We start from the raw sequence: 15,896 nt of genomic DNA, 5'->3' as shown, positions 1-15,896 counted from the left end.
TTAAGGAACTTTCTTGGTAATATTTACACCTAAACCTCAGCACCTTTTGACACAGATTAACATCCTATAGGTTGATTACTGTGTTCACAAGCAAATCCAGTAAAACTTGAGCCTCCCTTTCACTTAAGACAGTAAATAATACCGAGCTTGTCAAATCACGAAGCCAGTTTGTGGATAGATTTACTCTAAACTATCTGTGGGGAATCTTCAATTTGTATTCTTTGAAGTTTTCCATTTATGTGCCAAATCATAACTAACTAAATTCTCAGTCATTGTAGAGTTTACAATGCAAATATTCAAAGTTTCATTTTATATATATACATATCAAATAAACACAAGAAATGCCTGTACCTATAACATATCTTGCTCTCACTAGATGTATGAGAATAGGTATATATACTCTGTTTGTCTACAGACAGTTTTGCCTGTCTGTAGTCCTTGATATCCATGTCTCAACATGGATTTGATCAACTAATGTAAACTAATGCATCAGTAACCAAAGCAAAAAAAAAATTTCTCAATTCTTTAAGGGATACAAGACACCGTGGCATTTAAAATACTAAATTGCTGTTAAAAAGGGTTGTTACTAAAGACTTTCTGGTACTGCTGTGCTTTCAACAGAAAGGCAATTCTTAACCTGCTATTTACCAACAATGAAGCGATCAGGAATCATAAAACAAAAAAAGATTTAGAAAGCATCTTCAGCCTCTCTGCTTTTCATTCCTCTATGGGAAGCAAGAGAGTTTGGGGACCAGCATGTTGCAGCTGTAATCCACCGTGTCAAAGAGCATCAATTTTGTTCCTAAGCAACACTGCACAGTGCAGTAGTTGCTGTCCATAGCTGATAAGGATGCTCAGGGAGTTGTTAACTGGCTGCAACTGAGAGAGATGAAAGTTGCAGAAACTGAAAATAAGGCCACTAACACAGTAACAAAATTCCTCTTTTGGGTTATTAAAAAGGGGGAAGAAGAACAGTAATAAGAATGAAAAGTTAAGGATCCCACTCCCCTTACATATGCCATCATACAGAATACTCCTTTGGTTCATCTTTCTGAAAGAAGCCATGAGTTAGGATGCAGGAGACACTTTCAGACTGTGAGCTATTACACAATGTTAGATTACATTCCTCACAACCTCACAGTCTGACTCTTAGCCATTTAAAAGGAATGTCTGGAGGGCCAAGCTTGCAAGTGATATCTCGAAAGACTGCTCCCCGTGCATCAGCCAAAACATTTTGAGAATCTGCCAGTATAATACAAAAAAACCCCCAAGTGTCTGGATAGATGTATGAAGAAAGTCAGGATTTAGTCTCAGGTGTTTTTTTTCCAAAAAAATAATTAGTTGGAATTGTTAATATGTTATAAAATTAAACTATAAGTACTTTTCTGGAGTTTCACAGTTGGTTTTGTTTATGTTTTTTATCCAAAGTGACTTAAAACTGTAGTAGAATACACTTATTTTTAATTTACCAAAGTACTCAGACTAATTAAATAAATTCCTAGAAGTCCCTATTGACTGTTATACCGTAACAAATTTTATCTACTAAGGAAACCAAATGTTTACTAATTGAACAGCCAAATTTATTTATGCAGATACAGATTTTATAACTTTAAAATGCAAAAAAATTGAAAAAAATAGGCAAGCATTGTTAATATTATGTGTTATTTTTTTATATGAAGCTTTAGCGCAAGTGGCAGTACAAAGCTGAGCTAGACACCCTCTGATTAGAGTCAACTCACAAGTTACAATGTATCCTCAAAGAGGATATGATGCATAATGCTTACATTAAGAAAAGAACTTTTTATACAAAGAACTGGGAAAAAATAAGGAAAATGTTTTTTAAAGATGTTTCATTTAGGAACACAGATTAAGGTAAAAATCAACTAGCAGAGCCATATACCATGCTTACAAAATCCCTAGTGCCACAAGAAATGAAAAATAAATGTAGTCAAAGTACTTCTCAAACCTCCCACTTATGTATACCAAAAATATACATTAAAAAATCAAATAGACACAAAATAAAATTATCTCGCAGCACTCCAAAGAAGAAGATGCATTTGCAGTGGTAAAATAGAGAATTATTGTTTACTTTTTCTTACCAAACATCACCATCTTAACAAATTTACTGTATATAAGTTTAATGTGCGACCTACTGAAATCAATAAATCCTCAGACTGGGTGTTTCTTTTAAAAAATGTAATCTCCTCTTTTATAATTTTGTAGCTGTTTTCTAAAAACATTTTCATTAATTTAACAATACCTGCATGTCGTAACTCACATTTCTTACATACTTTTTCACACTGAACTGTTGGTTTGAAAAACACAGGGAGATAAAATTAGAATAAAAAAATACATCTCCCTGGGATGCTTAACATTATTCTTTCACTCATGTTTGTTGTTTTTTTTCTTGAATTACTTACTCGTCTTTCCTAAGAATACCACATACACAACACTCTATCTCCTACAGCATAACGTGGACACAGAGCACACGGTATTTTCAGAAGCCCTGAACCCTTGTAAGAGCAATTTGATTCTGATAGGAGTAGGACATACCCAGAGACTCAGTACAGTACTCAATCTAGCAGTTATTCTTGTGCACTTAACACTATGTTCTCTAAGGTGACTAGGTACCTACTTGCTTTCAACCGTTCTCCTTTGTGTTTCTAAGCACCTAAGCCTCTTTTGAGAATTCAAGCTGAGTGCCTGTCTACATCTCCAGATACCTAAATGCCTTTTAAAATCTTCCTTGCAGTGTCTGTCTCCTATAAACTACTAAACTCAGATCTCTGTAAGTATTGGCTTCACCATTAAGCCAACCAGATCAAAGAAACTAATAACACGGATGAAACTGAGAAACCAGGTATGAAATGCAAAATACTGCTTCTAAATACTTGATATATGCAATATTAATTTTTTTTTTTAATATTAGTAACATTTTTGTAGGTTTTTAGGCAACATCCCATTTTCTGTAACAGTGCAAGATCAAGCCCTAATTAAGTAGGTTTATACAATGGCTCCAAAGGCTTTCCCCTTCAGGACAGAGGACCTGCAGACCAGCAGTAAGGAATAACACTGCACAGTGAAACATAACAAACACAACTGTTTTTTAAAATACACAAATAATGTGACTGCTTATATGAATAGTTTATTTAATATTTGCACAGATAGAAGTCTTCTAATGTTTTATTAGCTTTTGTAAATGCACTTAACTGCTAGAATCTGAACAGATACCAGGAACTCTGTACTTATGACTGGGTACATTAAGATATGCCTCCTAATAATGCATAAGGTGTGTCTACTCTGGTGTGAGAAAAGGAGTGCTATCTTATTTGGATTATTAGAACTGAATCTTGTTGGATTAATTTTTTAATTATTATTATTTTTAAATGAAACTAAAATATTCTGGGACTTCTGCATTCGTCACATGAGCTTCTTATGTGCTCATGTTCAAATCTGAGCCTTCATTTATCAGATACCTCAGTAAATATTGGTATGCAGTAATTTTCCACAGAACACTTGCACCTATTTCACATCAGGTTGTCTAGCTTGAAGCGCTATTTTGTATTTCATCTTAATTCACATTTATTGAAGTTTATCATAGAATCATAGAATCCTAGGGGTTGGAAGGGACCTCGAAAGATCATCTAGTCCAACCCCCCTGCCAGAGCAGGGTCACCTAGAGTACATCACACAGGAAGGCGTCCAGGCGGGTTTTGAATGTCTCCAGCGAAGGAGACTCCACAACCTCTCTGGGCAGCCTGTTCCAGTGCTCTGTCACTCTTACAGTAAAAAAATTTTTCCTGATATTCATCTTAAACCTCCTATGCTCCAACTTGTATCCATTACCCCTTGTCCTATCACTGGTCATCATTGAAAAAAGCTTAACTCCATCGTCTTGACACTCACCCTTTACATATTTGTAAACATTGATGAGGTCCCCCCTCAGTCTCCTTTTCTCCAAACTAAAGAGACCCAGCTCCCTCAGCCTTTCCTCATAAGGGAGATGTTCCACTCCCTTAATCATCCTTGTGGCTCTGCGCTGGACTCTTTCAAGCACTTCCCTATCCTTCTTGAACTGAGGGGAAATAATGCAAATTTATATGTATACTTTGGTGAAAGGGATTGCCTTTGTCAAAACAAACCCAACAACTTTTTTATTTAACAGGGGGATTAAAAAATATTACCAGAGGCATAAGAAGATCAAAACCATATGCTCCAGCAGAAAATACTTAGGAAATAATGGTAAAATTTAGGCTAGTAATTGTGATAGGTCAAGGTCCAAGCATAGTAACTATTATTATTATGGGAAATGTAGCACAGAACTATCTGGACTTGATGATCTTACAGATCTTTTCCAGTCTTGGTGATTCTGTGATTCTGTGTATTAATTTAAAAACCCTTTCTCCATTGCACAAGTAATTCAGAAAAAAGATGTTTCAAAGACCATGTCTTGCACAAAAAAGCAGTGCTTCTATCTATCGCCCAGTAAATGATAAGTACAGAAATACACAGAATCTTTTCAAGCACCCCATGAGCTCTTTTGTCAGGTAACTCATGAAGCATGGTAAGGCTGAATCCAAACTTTGTTTCTGTATTTCTAATTTATATTCCCTCTTTTGAACAATCAATCCACTTAACCCCTGCTGAACCAGATTCTTATCTCATCAGTTTACCATGATGTAAATTATGAACTGCTGCTAGTAGACTACAATGGTATAAAAATCAAGTAAAAGGAGTAATCAATTAGACTTTATTTCAAATGACTGAGAAATTAATTGTCACTCTGAAGCTTCAAGATGCTCTCAACTGTTTTTTTGGATGATCATTTTATTTCTGCAGTATTTATAAGTTCCTATGTTCAGAACTACAGTTTCCTTTTCCAGATATTTTTTTTTTTTTTGCACAGTAGCACTATTTCTACTACTGTATTCATAGATTTATATGGCTTTTATATTGAATTTTTTTCTTCTTAGAGGCACAATAATGTTGAGTCAAGTACAGATTGTCATCATTCAGTTTTAACTTCTTGGGTTCGATCACTTAAGGATTTTAATAAAATCACAATGTTCACTGAGGATTAGCTAAATGATAGGCCATAATTAATAGATCAGACAACAGTCATAATTACACTCTAAGGCGATATTTTCTGCTGCACTAAGTCAGCATATTTCTTTGCTACATCCTGGCCTACACCAATCTCATTTTTCTTATCTTGACTCACAATAACAAGAAAACAAAATTCCATCTCTTTCCATCAAAGGAGCAAAGAAATTAGATTTTGAGCAGAACAACCTTTTAGTTAAGCAACACCTTCATGCTCTTCATAACTGAAGTAAGGAAATTCATGCTAAAGAAAAATGCATGAAGTAAGCAGCTCCTGATCCTCTACAAGCTCTTCAGATTTTTTTTAAAGGAAAGCTGGTCCCTAGTGTAACTAAATAAGAACATTCAGTAAGTATATATATATAAGATTATAAATAAGAACTCCTGTTCTCTGTCAAGCGAAAAACAGCCTAATACAGTTTGAGTAATCTTTTTATTGGAGAACAAATATTTTTTTTTACTGCCATCAAAATGACCCTTACTATTCAGTATTTCAATTTCTCCCTGGAGCCCTTTTTGAATATCTAGTAAAGTGCTTTGCAGGTGATTACACTACATTTTGTCCCTCCTCTGTTATATAGTATTGTAACTATTCAAGCTAAACATCTCTGCTGTGAAAAGAAAATAGATTAAGACATCAAACACATTCGTAAAATACAAAATTCACTAGATTGCATACAAGAATACAAAAATAGAAAATGCTATTTGACACAGGGTTGAAAATATCAAACACAAAATGAATCCATGAGCCAATATGAACCTATGAGGCACAGAAATAATATTCCAACTTTGCTAATCTTTACCTTTGGAAATACTCTTCTGATGAATTTTAAAACTTTTTAACAAAATCATTCACAAAACTAAGATTTCTAATTTTGTGCTCTCTTTTCAGATTCTATTTAACCATTTCAAATTTTTAAAAACAAGTGCTGAAAAGATGGATGTTTTCAAACTGGTACACAGAGACCATAAGAAACTAAATGCACTCACAATGATTTGAAAAGGAAAACAAGACAATGTGTGTGGCATTTGGGAAAAAAAGTAACGTTGTGGAAATTTTATGATGTTCATGAAGAAAAAAATCGATCAAACAAAGGTCAGGAAAAAACTTTGTTACAAGAAAAGTTCAGGTCAAATGAATGACAATTACAATGAAGAAAAGATTTTATCTTGTTTTGAAGGATGAATGACAAATATGGAACAAAGAAGCAGAAAAAGATAAAGCCAAAAGGGTCTTAATATGAAAAATAAACTTGACCTGAACAAGCTAGTAGCCACATCCCTGAACAGGAGAACTATGGAAAGTGGCAATTTGAAAGAACAAGTGAAGCACACAAGTAGATGGAACATACACATAAGGATGCAGTAACAATGGAAAAGGAGAGAAGATGGGAGATCAGAATATGCAGGAAAATCAATTCCATTGCCCTATTCCCCTATTCACTGTTTGAGGCTTTCTGTTGCTAGTTTATATAATCAAAGCAAATAAAGGAGTAGTCTTGTGTTTAAGCTTCCCTTTATAAAATATTTCCCTTTATAAAATGAAATTGTATGATTTGACAAAGCTACCCAATGTAAAGCCTAGAAATATAGAAGTTTACTCTAGCAGTTAGATTAGCTTTAGAACTAGTCCCAGAAGAGCACTGTATTTCTTATTTAAAGTAGAATATCTTTATTTAAAATAAACTACACTATAGCTCTGTCTGATTTGGGAACAAACATTACCCTCACACTATCAAATCTCACCAGCTATTCCAGATCATTTGCTGGCTACTGACAGGGCAGAAGAGAAGTTATTAGATTATCATGTTCTGAGGTGACAGCAGATAGTGACATAACTGTGCTGTTACGTGTGTAGATGTTCAGAATCCCCCATGTAAGCCTGTCAGTCCCATTTCAGTAGGACTTTAGCTTTTTTCTCTGTCAGGTTTTACACTACCCTGTTTCTTGACCTTTATGCCCCTAACTTCTATGTTTTTCATTGTTATCTTGAACCTCCACAAGCTTTTTTGTGACCTGTCAATTTTATTCTCTTGTCTCTTGTCCCTACTTTACTTTTGCTTTTGCTACAACTAATACTGATAAAACAATAATTTGAAATTTTAAATAAGAAAGCTCAATTTCTGGCAGAGTGCATGCTGTTATGCAAGACCACCTTTCTCTCTCTTCTCTCTCTTTCGGCCTTTATGTCATTCTTGCTCTCTCTTTCTCTATTCCTTTCTTCCCTTTCTTTCAGTTATTTCACAGAGCATCTCTAGGTACAACTATGTACTAATTGAGTTGAGCACTTATGAACAGTTATTAGCTGGGATATCCTTGGAGGCTAAAATGTAGTAATATTTGAAATCACTGGCACTCTGCAGAAGAAAATGTAATCTATGTTTTTTAAAGACACTTTAATTGCTCAGCAATCATGCAGAACTGAGAAATATAGCTCTACTTCCAAGATAATAACTCCCCAAATCACAAAGGTTGCTTACTCAATACCCCTGCCATCTAGCAATATATGAGAATGACACCAAGACTCAAAATCTCAACTTTATGTTAATCCACTCTTCAGCATTAGTTTTCTTGTATTTTTGTAATATTCCACATAACCTGCTGTGTACTACTGTAATTTAAAACATAAAGACTTCATCTTGCTTTGTTACTAAATGAAAGAAGTTGTTCACATTGAGTCCATTTATATAGCCCTAATTCAGCTAGAATAAAATTAAAAAAGAATGAGAGTTCTGTATTAGTAAACAGGTGAGAAGCTTTAGCACAGAGTAAAGGTAATAATACTAACTACAATCAGCTTTCACTGACCCTTGATTCTTTTGCTTGTAATTTCCCTCTCTTTTTGTGTAATTACTCTGTCAGCTAAAAGGAGTTCAAAGTTTTATTATATTAATTATATTTAAATCTATTATTATGTATTAATATATTTATATATATTTAACATTTAAATATAACTTTTATATAGGTATCATGATGTTACAAAAGTACACCATCTAGCTAATGCATTGATTAAAGTTTTCCCAGAAATCTGTTATGTCTGTCATATCTGAACTTATAATCATACCTGAACTTCTGAAGGTGAAACTTTGGATCTCTGTACAACCTGCTCAAAACTTTCTCTGTGCAAGCTACCTCAAAAAAGGAGTCAAGATTTAAACCCATTTTCTTCTTCTCAGGACCTAAACATCATCTGTCTGTGGACTTTAACCTAGGTTCTTAGGCTCTATTCAAAGAGATTTTTAATGGCCATCAGTACTTTTGCAGAATTTACTCAGAATAATGCCTCAATAACTGGAACTATAGAATAATACTTTTTTTGTGCGTGTGAAAGAAACAAAAAATATCATAGCAATGCCAAAGACATACCACACCCACGTCATAACCAGTTGCAAAGTGGCCATAAAACCCAGACAAAACGATGTTCAGTACCATGGACAGGTCCTGCCCAGACTGCCCATCACTGCCACCACAACTTGCTCAAACAACACCTTTTGTTACAGAAAACACAGAGCAGCTCCTGCCATTTTATATTCAGATTGTACATTCTAAACACTGGTAAATTCTTAAGACCTAATTCGTGGAAATCATCACATTTCTAATTAAAATCACACGTCAAGAAATATCAGCATCAGGAAATACAGCACTATGGAACTGGTTAACATGTATAACTTGTTCCTCCTGGTAACTTGTACATTCAGTTTGCCATTACCAGGAGGAAATGAAAATAAAATAAAATAAAAAGGAACCTAAAAAGCAGATTAGAATTCCCAAAGCCCTTGTCACTCCTTTTTAGCATAACTTGCCCTTACAAGTCATATGAAATATTTACAATGCACTATATTTATCTTCATTTGTTACACCACGCTGAAGATAAAAGCCCTGTATAAAAAATGGTGGCATGAGACAGTCCCTTTATCTTTTTCAATGTGTTGCATGTGCGTTTCCCAACTAAATTACAATTGCACATAATAAATAAGTTTTTAAATAATAGTTTAATCATGCACTTTCATTTTGTTAAATTTAAAAGTTATTAATGTTTCATAAATCTCAACAGTCCCAACAAGATGTAGCAAAATGTTTGACTAATAAAATTATGGGGTTTATCTTCATCAAAATGAAAAGTTTGTCTTTTAACATCTGTAATTATTGAAGAACAATAAAGTTCCTAAGGAATCAAGAAAGTTTCAGTTTCATAGATGACACTCTACAGCTCAAAATTAAGAATAGGGAAAAAAATTGTATTCTCAATTAGTCAGCTGTCTAAATCCCAGTTATAATTACAGATAAATGCATTTCACAACTAGGGCACAGAATCAGCAAATACAACTCTGGTATCAGAGACTTCATGAAATAATACTATCTCACATCTTTCCACTAAAGTGCATAGTTGTCAAATGTCAATAACGGCATCTTTAAACTCCTAATTCTCTGAAATAATTTACATTTTCATTAGAACTCTGTTTTAAGACTTATTCTTGATCTGCCTTATGTCTCACACATCCTCAAATCATTTTCTAGAGTTTGTTACCAGTCAGTATAGCTTGACATTTGTCATTTACAAGTTACAGGTGCATGGAAATCCAAGGAAATTGATTCAGTGTCTTAAATAACACCAGGAATATTTTTTACGAGAATTAAGGTATCTATACCTGGTTTATTTATATGAAAACAAATCACTTGGTAATACAGAACTCAATATCCAAGTCTACATTAATACATTACTTCAAACAAAATGGCAGATCCACGTACTTCCATGTATGATCAAAGGAAAATATCACAGTTGGGCTCTCCTTATAGTTATCACTCCTTTAACAATACTCTAACAAGTCCTGTCAGCAAACATGTTACCCCATTAAAAATCCACTGGTAACTCACAGATATTCATAACATACTCCAATTTCACTATCTAAAACCAAAAAAAGTGTTAGAGAAAATTGCAAAGAACCCAAACAGTTTCAAGATTGTTTTGTTGTTTGCTTTTTCAGTTTATCTGCAGTTTTAAGGTTTTGGGTTATTTCAACTTCAGCAAGACTTTTAACTCTCTTGCAGGTGTAAAACATTTAGAAAGAAGTGATGAGTTGTATTCATGAAGTTCTGTAACAAAAACTTACCCTCGCATTTTTTCTATCAACATTTCTTTAAATTGAGCATTTTCCATTCGTGCCAATACACTTGTTGAAATGCTGGCTGTAACCAAACACCAGCTGCACTTACCCCAGTGTTGTCATGGTGACAATGGTGTACCAGAAGGCTGCAGGGATGCTGGTGAACTTGCTGGCTGATGAACCTTTCTCTGCATAGTACATGACTGTGGCAAAGATGATGATGGCCATTGTGAGTGAGAAGAGGAGGAAGCCTAACTCTGAGGCGCAACTTTTCAGGGTATAGCCCAGGATGCGCAGCCCCTGTGAATGGCGGGAAAACTTAAAGATCCTGAAGACACGAAAGACTCTTAGTGTCACAAAAGCCCCACTGACATCCTCATTATCTGTCATCACCAGACCAATGTAATACGGCATAATGGCAACCACATCAATGATACTCATGACACTGCGCACGAATTTGTAGCGACTAGGGGCTGCCAGCAGACGTAAGAGATACTCAACTGTGAAGATCATGACACAGGCAGTATCCAGACAGAAGAAAGCCACAGCATAACGCTCTCCACATGGCAGCTCTTTGATGCGACCTGGGCTTACCCCACAGGGCACTGTCTCCACCACATTGGCGATAACAGAGACAGCAATGAAGAAACCAGTGACATAGTAGAAGACCAGGGCCAGTGTGCTGGTGTGTGGGTTTTCAAAGGCCCGCCACATCCTCTGCCGAGCTGTCATTGAGGGCAGGGAGCTCTCAGCTGCAGGATCCTGATCGGCATCATCCTGCAGGCGCTCAGCATTCTCACGCCGGCGATCCTTGTATTCCTCATAACAGCAATCGCCAATAATCTCAGGGATGATGCCAAAGAAAGCCAGCTCCTCATCATAAGCTGAGATGCATTCCTGGCGAGGATAATGAAGCTTCCCGGTACGGTAGAAGTTGAGAATGTGGCGGAAAATGTCAGGGTCCCGGTCAAAAAAGTACTGCTGTGTCTCAGGGTGGTAGAAGAAGTCCCGCTCCGAACTGCCCAACAGAGTGTCAGGGTAGCGCTCTAAGGTGTCCAGCCACGTCTGGAACTGGATGCCACTCACATTCAGCACAATCAGAGAGTCCTGACTTCGCTTCCGCTCCTGCCGCGGAGCAGCTGGCATAGGACCTGTGGCCACTGGCATCCATCCTATGGCTGCTGCCCTGGCGAAGGGTAACCAAGCTGCTACTCCTGCTGCCATGGTTCCAAACACCTATTACAGTTAAGGAAGTCAAGCTAGAGACAGTTCTGGTCCAGCCACTAAAACAGAGAGGGAAAATAAAGATACAAAGGCTCACACATTTTCAAGGCAACAGAATTTCTGAGCATTGTTGTGATTTTCAGTATTAACTGAAAGCCTTTCTTCTTCCTTTTTCTTTCCTCCCCTTTTTCATCCCAGAATATCCTTTCCAGGGGCTGGTTAGCTAGTTAGGACAACAAATCAGGGCACTTGGAAATCAACGTATTCAAAGCAGATACTCTAGCAGCCAGATCCTTTGGATACAAGATCCATGCGAGGCCCCTAGAAGGAAGCAACGGTCCATAAAGCACTAACCGCAGGAGCCGGCTAGCAGCTCTGGTGCAGCGGTGCAGCCACCTGGAAGGAGATTCTCTTCCACGCGCGATGCAGCCGGTCCCCCGGCCCCTCCTCCGCTCCGCTCCGTTCCGCTCAGCTCCCCTCCCGCTGCCGGAGCCGGGCCGCGGCCGCCGCGGAGCCGTCCCCGGGCGGGCTGCAGCGGGGCCGCCCGGCGCCGCCGCCCGCTCGCCGTGGCGGGGCGGAGGGGATGGGCAGGGAGGGCCGCCCTCACCTCCCCAGCCGCAGCCCCGGAGCAGCAGGGGGACCAATCCTCTCCCTGACCTTGATCGCCGCCCCGGGGACTCCCTCCTGACCCCGGCTCAGGGCCGGGGGAGCCGGCGGGGCAGGGGGAGGAGCTCCGGGGGGCAGCATTAAACTTTTAAGGCAAGTTTTCCGTGTAGGAAATGCGTTGAAGGGCAGAGGGGCTCTGGGGAAGGGGAGCCGGGAGGGGGGAGCGCCCCAGGGAAAAGAAGCAGGAGGGGAGCGTCCCCGGGACGGGCTGTCGGGGCACTGGCAGGGGCTGCTCCGGAGCGAGGAGACCGGGGCCGGGCAGAGCCGCGGTGACTCTGGAGGCAATAGCAGCGGGGGCTATGGAGACACCCACCCGCAGAAGGTGGGATGCACGGGGGATCCCCGAGAGCGGCCGAAAGGGCGGCGAAGGGCTAAGCCGGCGGAACGTGGAGGTGTAGCGGGAGCAGGTCAGGGGCTCCCCGGCGGCGGGGGAGGCCGCGGCGGGCGCGGGGCAGGGGCACGGGGTTCCGTAGAGACTCGGCGGTGGATCTCCCCCCTCTCCCGCCTCCCTCCTCTCGCCCCTTCCCCTCGGCTCCGCTCTCGCATCCCTCTGGACGTGCCCAGCCTGCGGCACCTACCTGGGAAAGTCTGTCGAGAGCGCTCAGTTGCATAGAGACTTTTGGAAATATGGGTACTGCTGCTAGATCTCCGCGCCCCGCCGCGAACGGCGGGGAAGTAGTTGCTCCTGAGAAAGCTTGATCGCATCCAAAGGGACATCGATAATAAGGCTTTCCCCCACCCCCACCCCGTCCGCCAGCGCCGAGCGCCAAGCAACAAGTTCAAGGGGTGGGTGGGGGGAAAAACAACGTAATCGCGCCTGGCAACTCGGCGGAGCACGTCCTTTCGGGGCGCGGATCGGATCCTGCGGCGCGGGGCTGCTGTCAGGCGCGGCTGCGGCCGCTGCCCCTGCCCCTGCCGCGGGGCTGCCGCGGGCTGCGGGCGGCGGCGGCGAGGCCCTGGCGCGGCCGGGGGCGGGGGGGGGGGCTTCCCGCTGCCTTCCCCACGGCGGGCGGGCCACGTCGCCCTGCCGCCGCCCGCGGGCAAGGGGCGCAGGGGCGGGCGGCAGCGGAGCGGGGCGCGGGGCGGGCGTGGAGAGCATCGCTCCGCGGGCGGAACAAAGGGGCTGCGGAAGGCTGAGCCGGCGGCGGCAGGGCAGGCGGGGAGTGCCTGTGTGTGTGTGTGTGTGTGTGTGTGTGTGTGTGTGTGTGTGTGCGCGCGTGTGCCTGTGTGTGTGTGCGCGCGTGTGCCTGTGTGTCTGTGTGTGTGTGTGTGTGTGCGCGCGCCTCTGTGTGTGTGTCTGTGTCTGTGTGTGTGTCTGTGTGTGTGTGCCGGCAGCTCCGCACAGCCCCGCTGGAGTTGTCGGTGCTTAGAGCAGGGATCGGGCGGCGGAGACGCTTTAGGTGAGGTATCCAGGGGATTCCTCCGGAGCGCTCGCTCCTTTCAAGGGAAGGGGCACAACTGATTGAAGGAAGAGGGGACGAAATGAGATGCCTGGGAGCGAAGTGCGGCGCTGCTCCTCACAACCCGCCCAGAGCCACTCCGGGGTCCTCGCTGCAATATCCATATGGCTCTTACCAGCGCTGGGAAAGGCGAGAGCCGGGACGGCTACGGGAGCCTTTTCCTGCTCTCCTCCCCGCTCCCGTGCAAAGCCGCCCCCTTCTCCCGCCGCTAGATGGCGTGTGGATGACGGGAAGTGCGCTCCCCGCCGGGGGGGCCGCAGCCCCCGCCCCGCGCCCCCCGCCGGGGCCCCGCCGGCGGGACCGGGCTCCGCGGGGAAGCGGGGACCCAACTCCTCGAGCTCCGCGTGCCGCGCTCGTAGCTCCCCTAGATAGATGAAGCTATCTGTGTTTTTTTAGTTAAGATTCTGAAAACGCTCGGTGTCTCCTTCACAGAGCTCGCATCAAGATGCCAGAAGGTATTCCTCCTCCTCCTAATGTACTCTTCTTTAGGTTTAGTGCTAGGTGGCTTCCAAGGGAATCATAAGTAGGTTCCTTTATACTTGAAGATCTTCTGAACAAACTTCCCACTCTGACAACCTATTTTAGGTATATGCCAAAGAAACCCAAAAGAATAATACACCGAAAATATCATTAACCTTGAGAGGTAACTCTTTTCTGTATTTTGATAATATTCTCAACTTCAATAGCTATTAAATTCTGCTTAGGTTCCCATGAAAAAATATGAACATATCAGCACTGTCATCTCCAAGCTGTTCATATAAGAAATGCTTGAAAGCTTGGAGGGAAAAGGTTTAAAAATGTTTGAGTGCAAATCCTAACTAACTTAGGGAAACTTGTGATGATGATTGATCATATGTATCAAATCACATGAAATAAAATATCACATAAGACAAAGGATACTTTCTGTAGTTATGCTGAAGTTGCTTACTTTTCTGTTTTGGGTTTTTTCTGGCTCAAATGTTCAGTACATTATATCCTACAAATTAATTCATTGATTTTAAATGACTTGGTCAGCTGTAGGTATTGAGCTTTCAATGATGCAGATAGTCTTTGCCTGTATGAAATATCAGGGTGTTTTTTTTTATTATTTGGTGCTACAAAAAGATAGTTGTGTAGCAATTAATATAGCCCAATTTATGATCCTGTCTGCACAGCACTGAGGTTATAATAGAGGACTTCCTTTCCAGGCAAATAATCAAAAGATGTTTCATTTTCAGCTATAGATCCTTTTTGTAATCAATAACTGCCCTTATTTTTTAACATGCCTAGGTTTATAGAAGACAGTTACTGTTTTCAGCTGCTTTATTCTTTGTGGTTTTGCCAGAATAGAATTCTTCATTTACAACAAAAGGTTTTCCCTATAGAGAGGAGATGGTTTCCATTAAAGAATCACACTGATTCTTTCTGTAAACTTGAAGTTGTTTCAGAGACTTAGACATTTCATGAAGAAATGGAAAAAAACACAACAAACCCAAACACACACTATACATTTGGACAAGTGGGTATCAGGTAGTGTTGTAACATTGTGTCTGTTTTAAATTAGAGGTTTGAAACCAGTCCAGATTCAAAGTCTTTTCTGACACCATTGCCTGTGTGGAAAAATTATCACCTCACCTTAAATTTTTGTGGCCGGCCTGTGTATCACAAAGGCATCTTTCTGAAAGTGTATCTTGGAAGGCAAAGGCAGAGTGTACTCCTATTACCTTCTTATTCTAACACAAAGTCCATTAATGTACTAATAAAAAGTAATACTCAGGAGCTCAAGCTTTCACAATTTGTGCCTTAAGTTTAGTACCTTAAAATTGTCAGGCTGCAGTATTCCTTACTCTGTACATTTCAGGAAGACTAAATTCTGGTACATAAAGGGTACCTAAATAATCGGCTCTTCTGAAGTAAAAATCCTGTCTGTGACATCAGAATTAGCTACCAAGAAATTGGCATGATGTGAGAGGGAGGATTATGACTTCAAGTAGGAATTAAATAGCAGAGACTCAAATGAGACAAAAATCCTATTTTCAAGCAAAGAAAATGAGTCCCAGTAACTGAAAGAAAAGAAGAAAATGGTACTAAGGGGAATACACAATGGACTCTTAATATGAGCCATTTCTTAATTCTTTGCAAAGTCTTGAAGCACAAAGAACTCTCTAAGGATTAAAGAAGATAACAGCTATGATGCGTAAGTTTGTATTAATGTGTTTAATTTTTTCTTTAATACTTTCAGAAGTATTTACAATGTTTGAAACCAAGAATTTTTATACAGATTGAATGTACTTGTACATCTTCTCTTCTTAATTCCTCTAGTATTAAGCCAGTGGTCTTTACTTCGAGAAAAGAACAC

General features: G+C 40.6%; 1 protein-coding gene across 1 annotated transcript in view; it reads right to left on the bottom strand.

Annotated features, from left to right (window-relative positions):
• The window catches only part of KCND2 (potassium voltage-gated channel subfamily D member 2), a 273,143-nt gene extending 260,128 nt beyond the window's left edge, over window positions 1-13,015 (bottom strand). The window contains exons 1-2 of the mRNA XM_051632211.1: window positions 12,677-13,015; window positions 10,318-11,491 (exon numbers count right to left, since the gene is read on the bottom strand). Of these exons, the coding sequence (XP_051488171.1) occupies window positions 10,318-11,432 (1,115 nt within the window). The 5' untranslated portion in view covers window positions 11,433-11,491; window positions 12,677-13,015. The remainder of the gene's footprint in view (window positions 1-10,317; window positions 11,492-12,676) is intronic.
• Between the last annotated feature and the right edge of the window lie 2,881 nt (window positions 13,016-15,896).

This window comes from Apus apus, chromosome 1 (assembly GCF_020740795.1).
Source record: "Apus apus isolate bApuApu2 chromosome 1, bApuApu2.pri.cur, whole genome shotgun sequence".
NCBI classification, from domain to species: Eukaryota; Metazoa; Chordata; class Aves; order Apodiformes; family Apodidae; genus Apus; species Apus apus.
The sequence above is the reverse complement of the archived record's forward strand: the minus strand, read 5'-3'. Positions and strand labels throughout refer to the sequence as shown.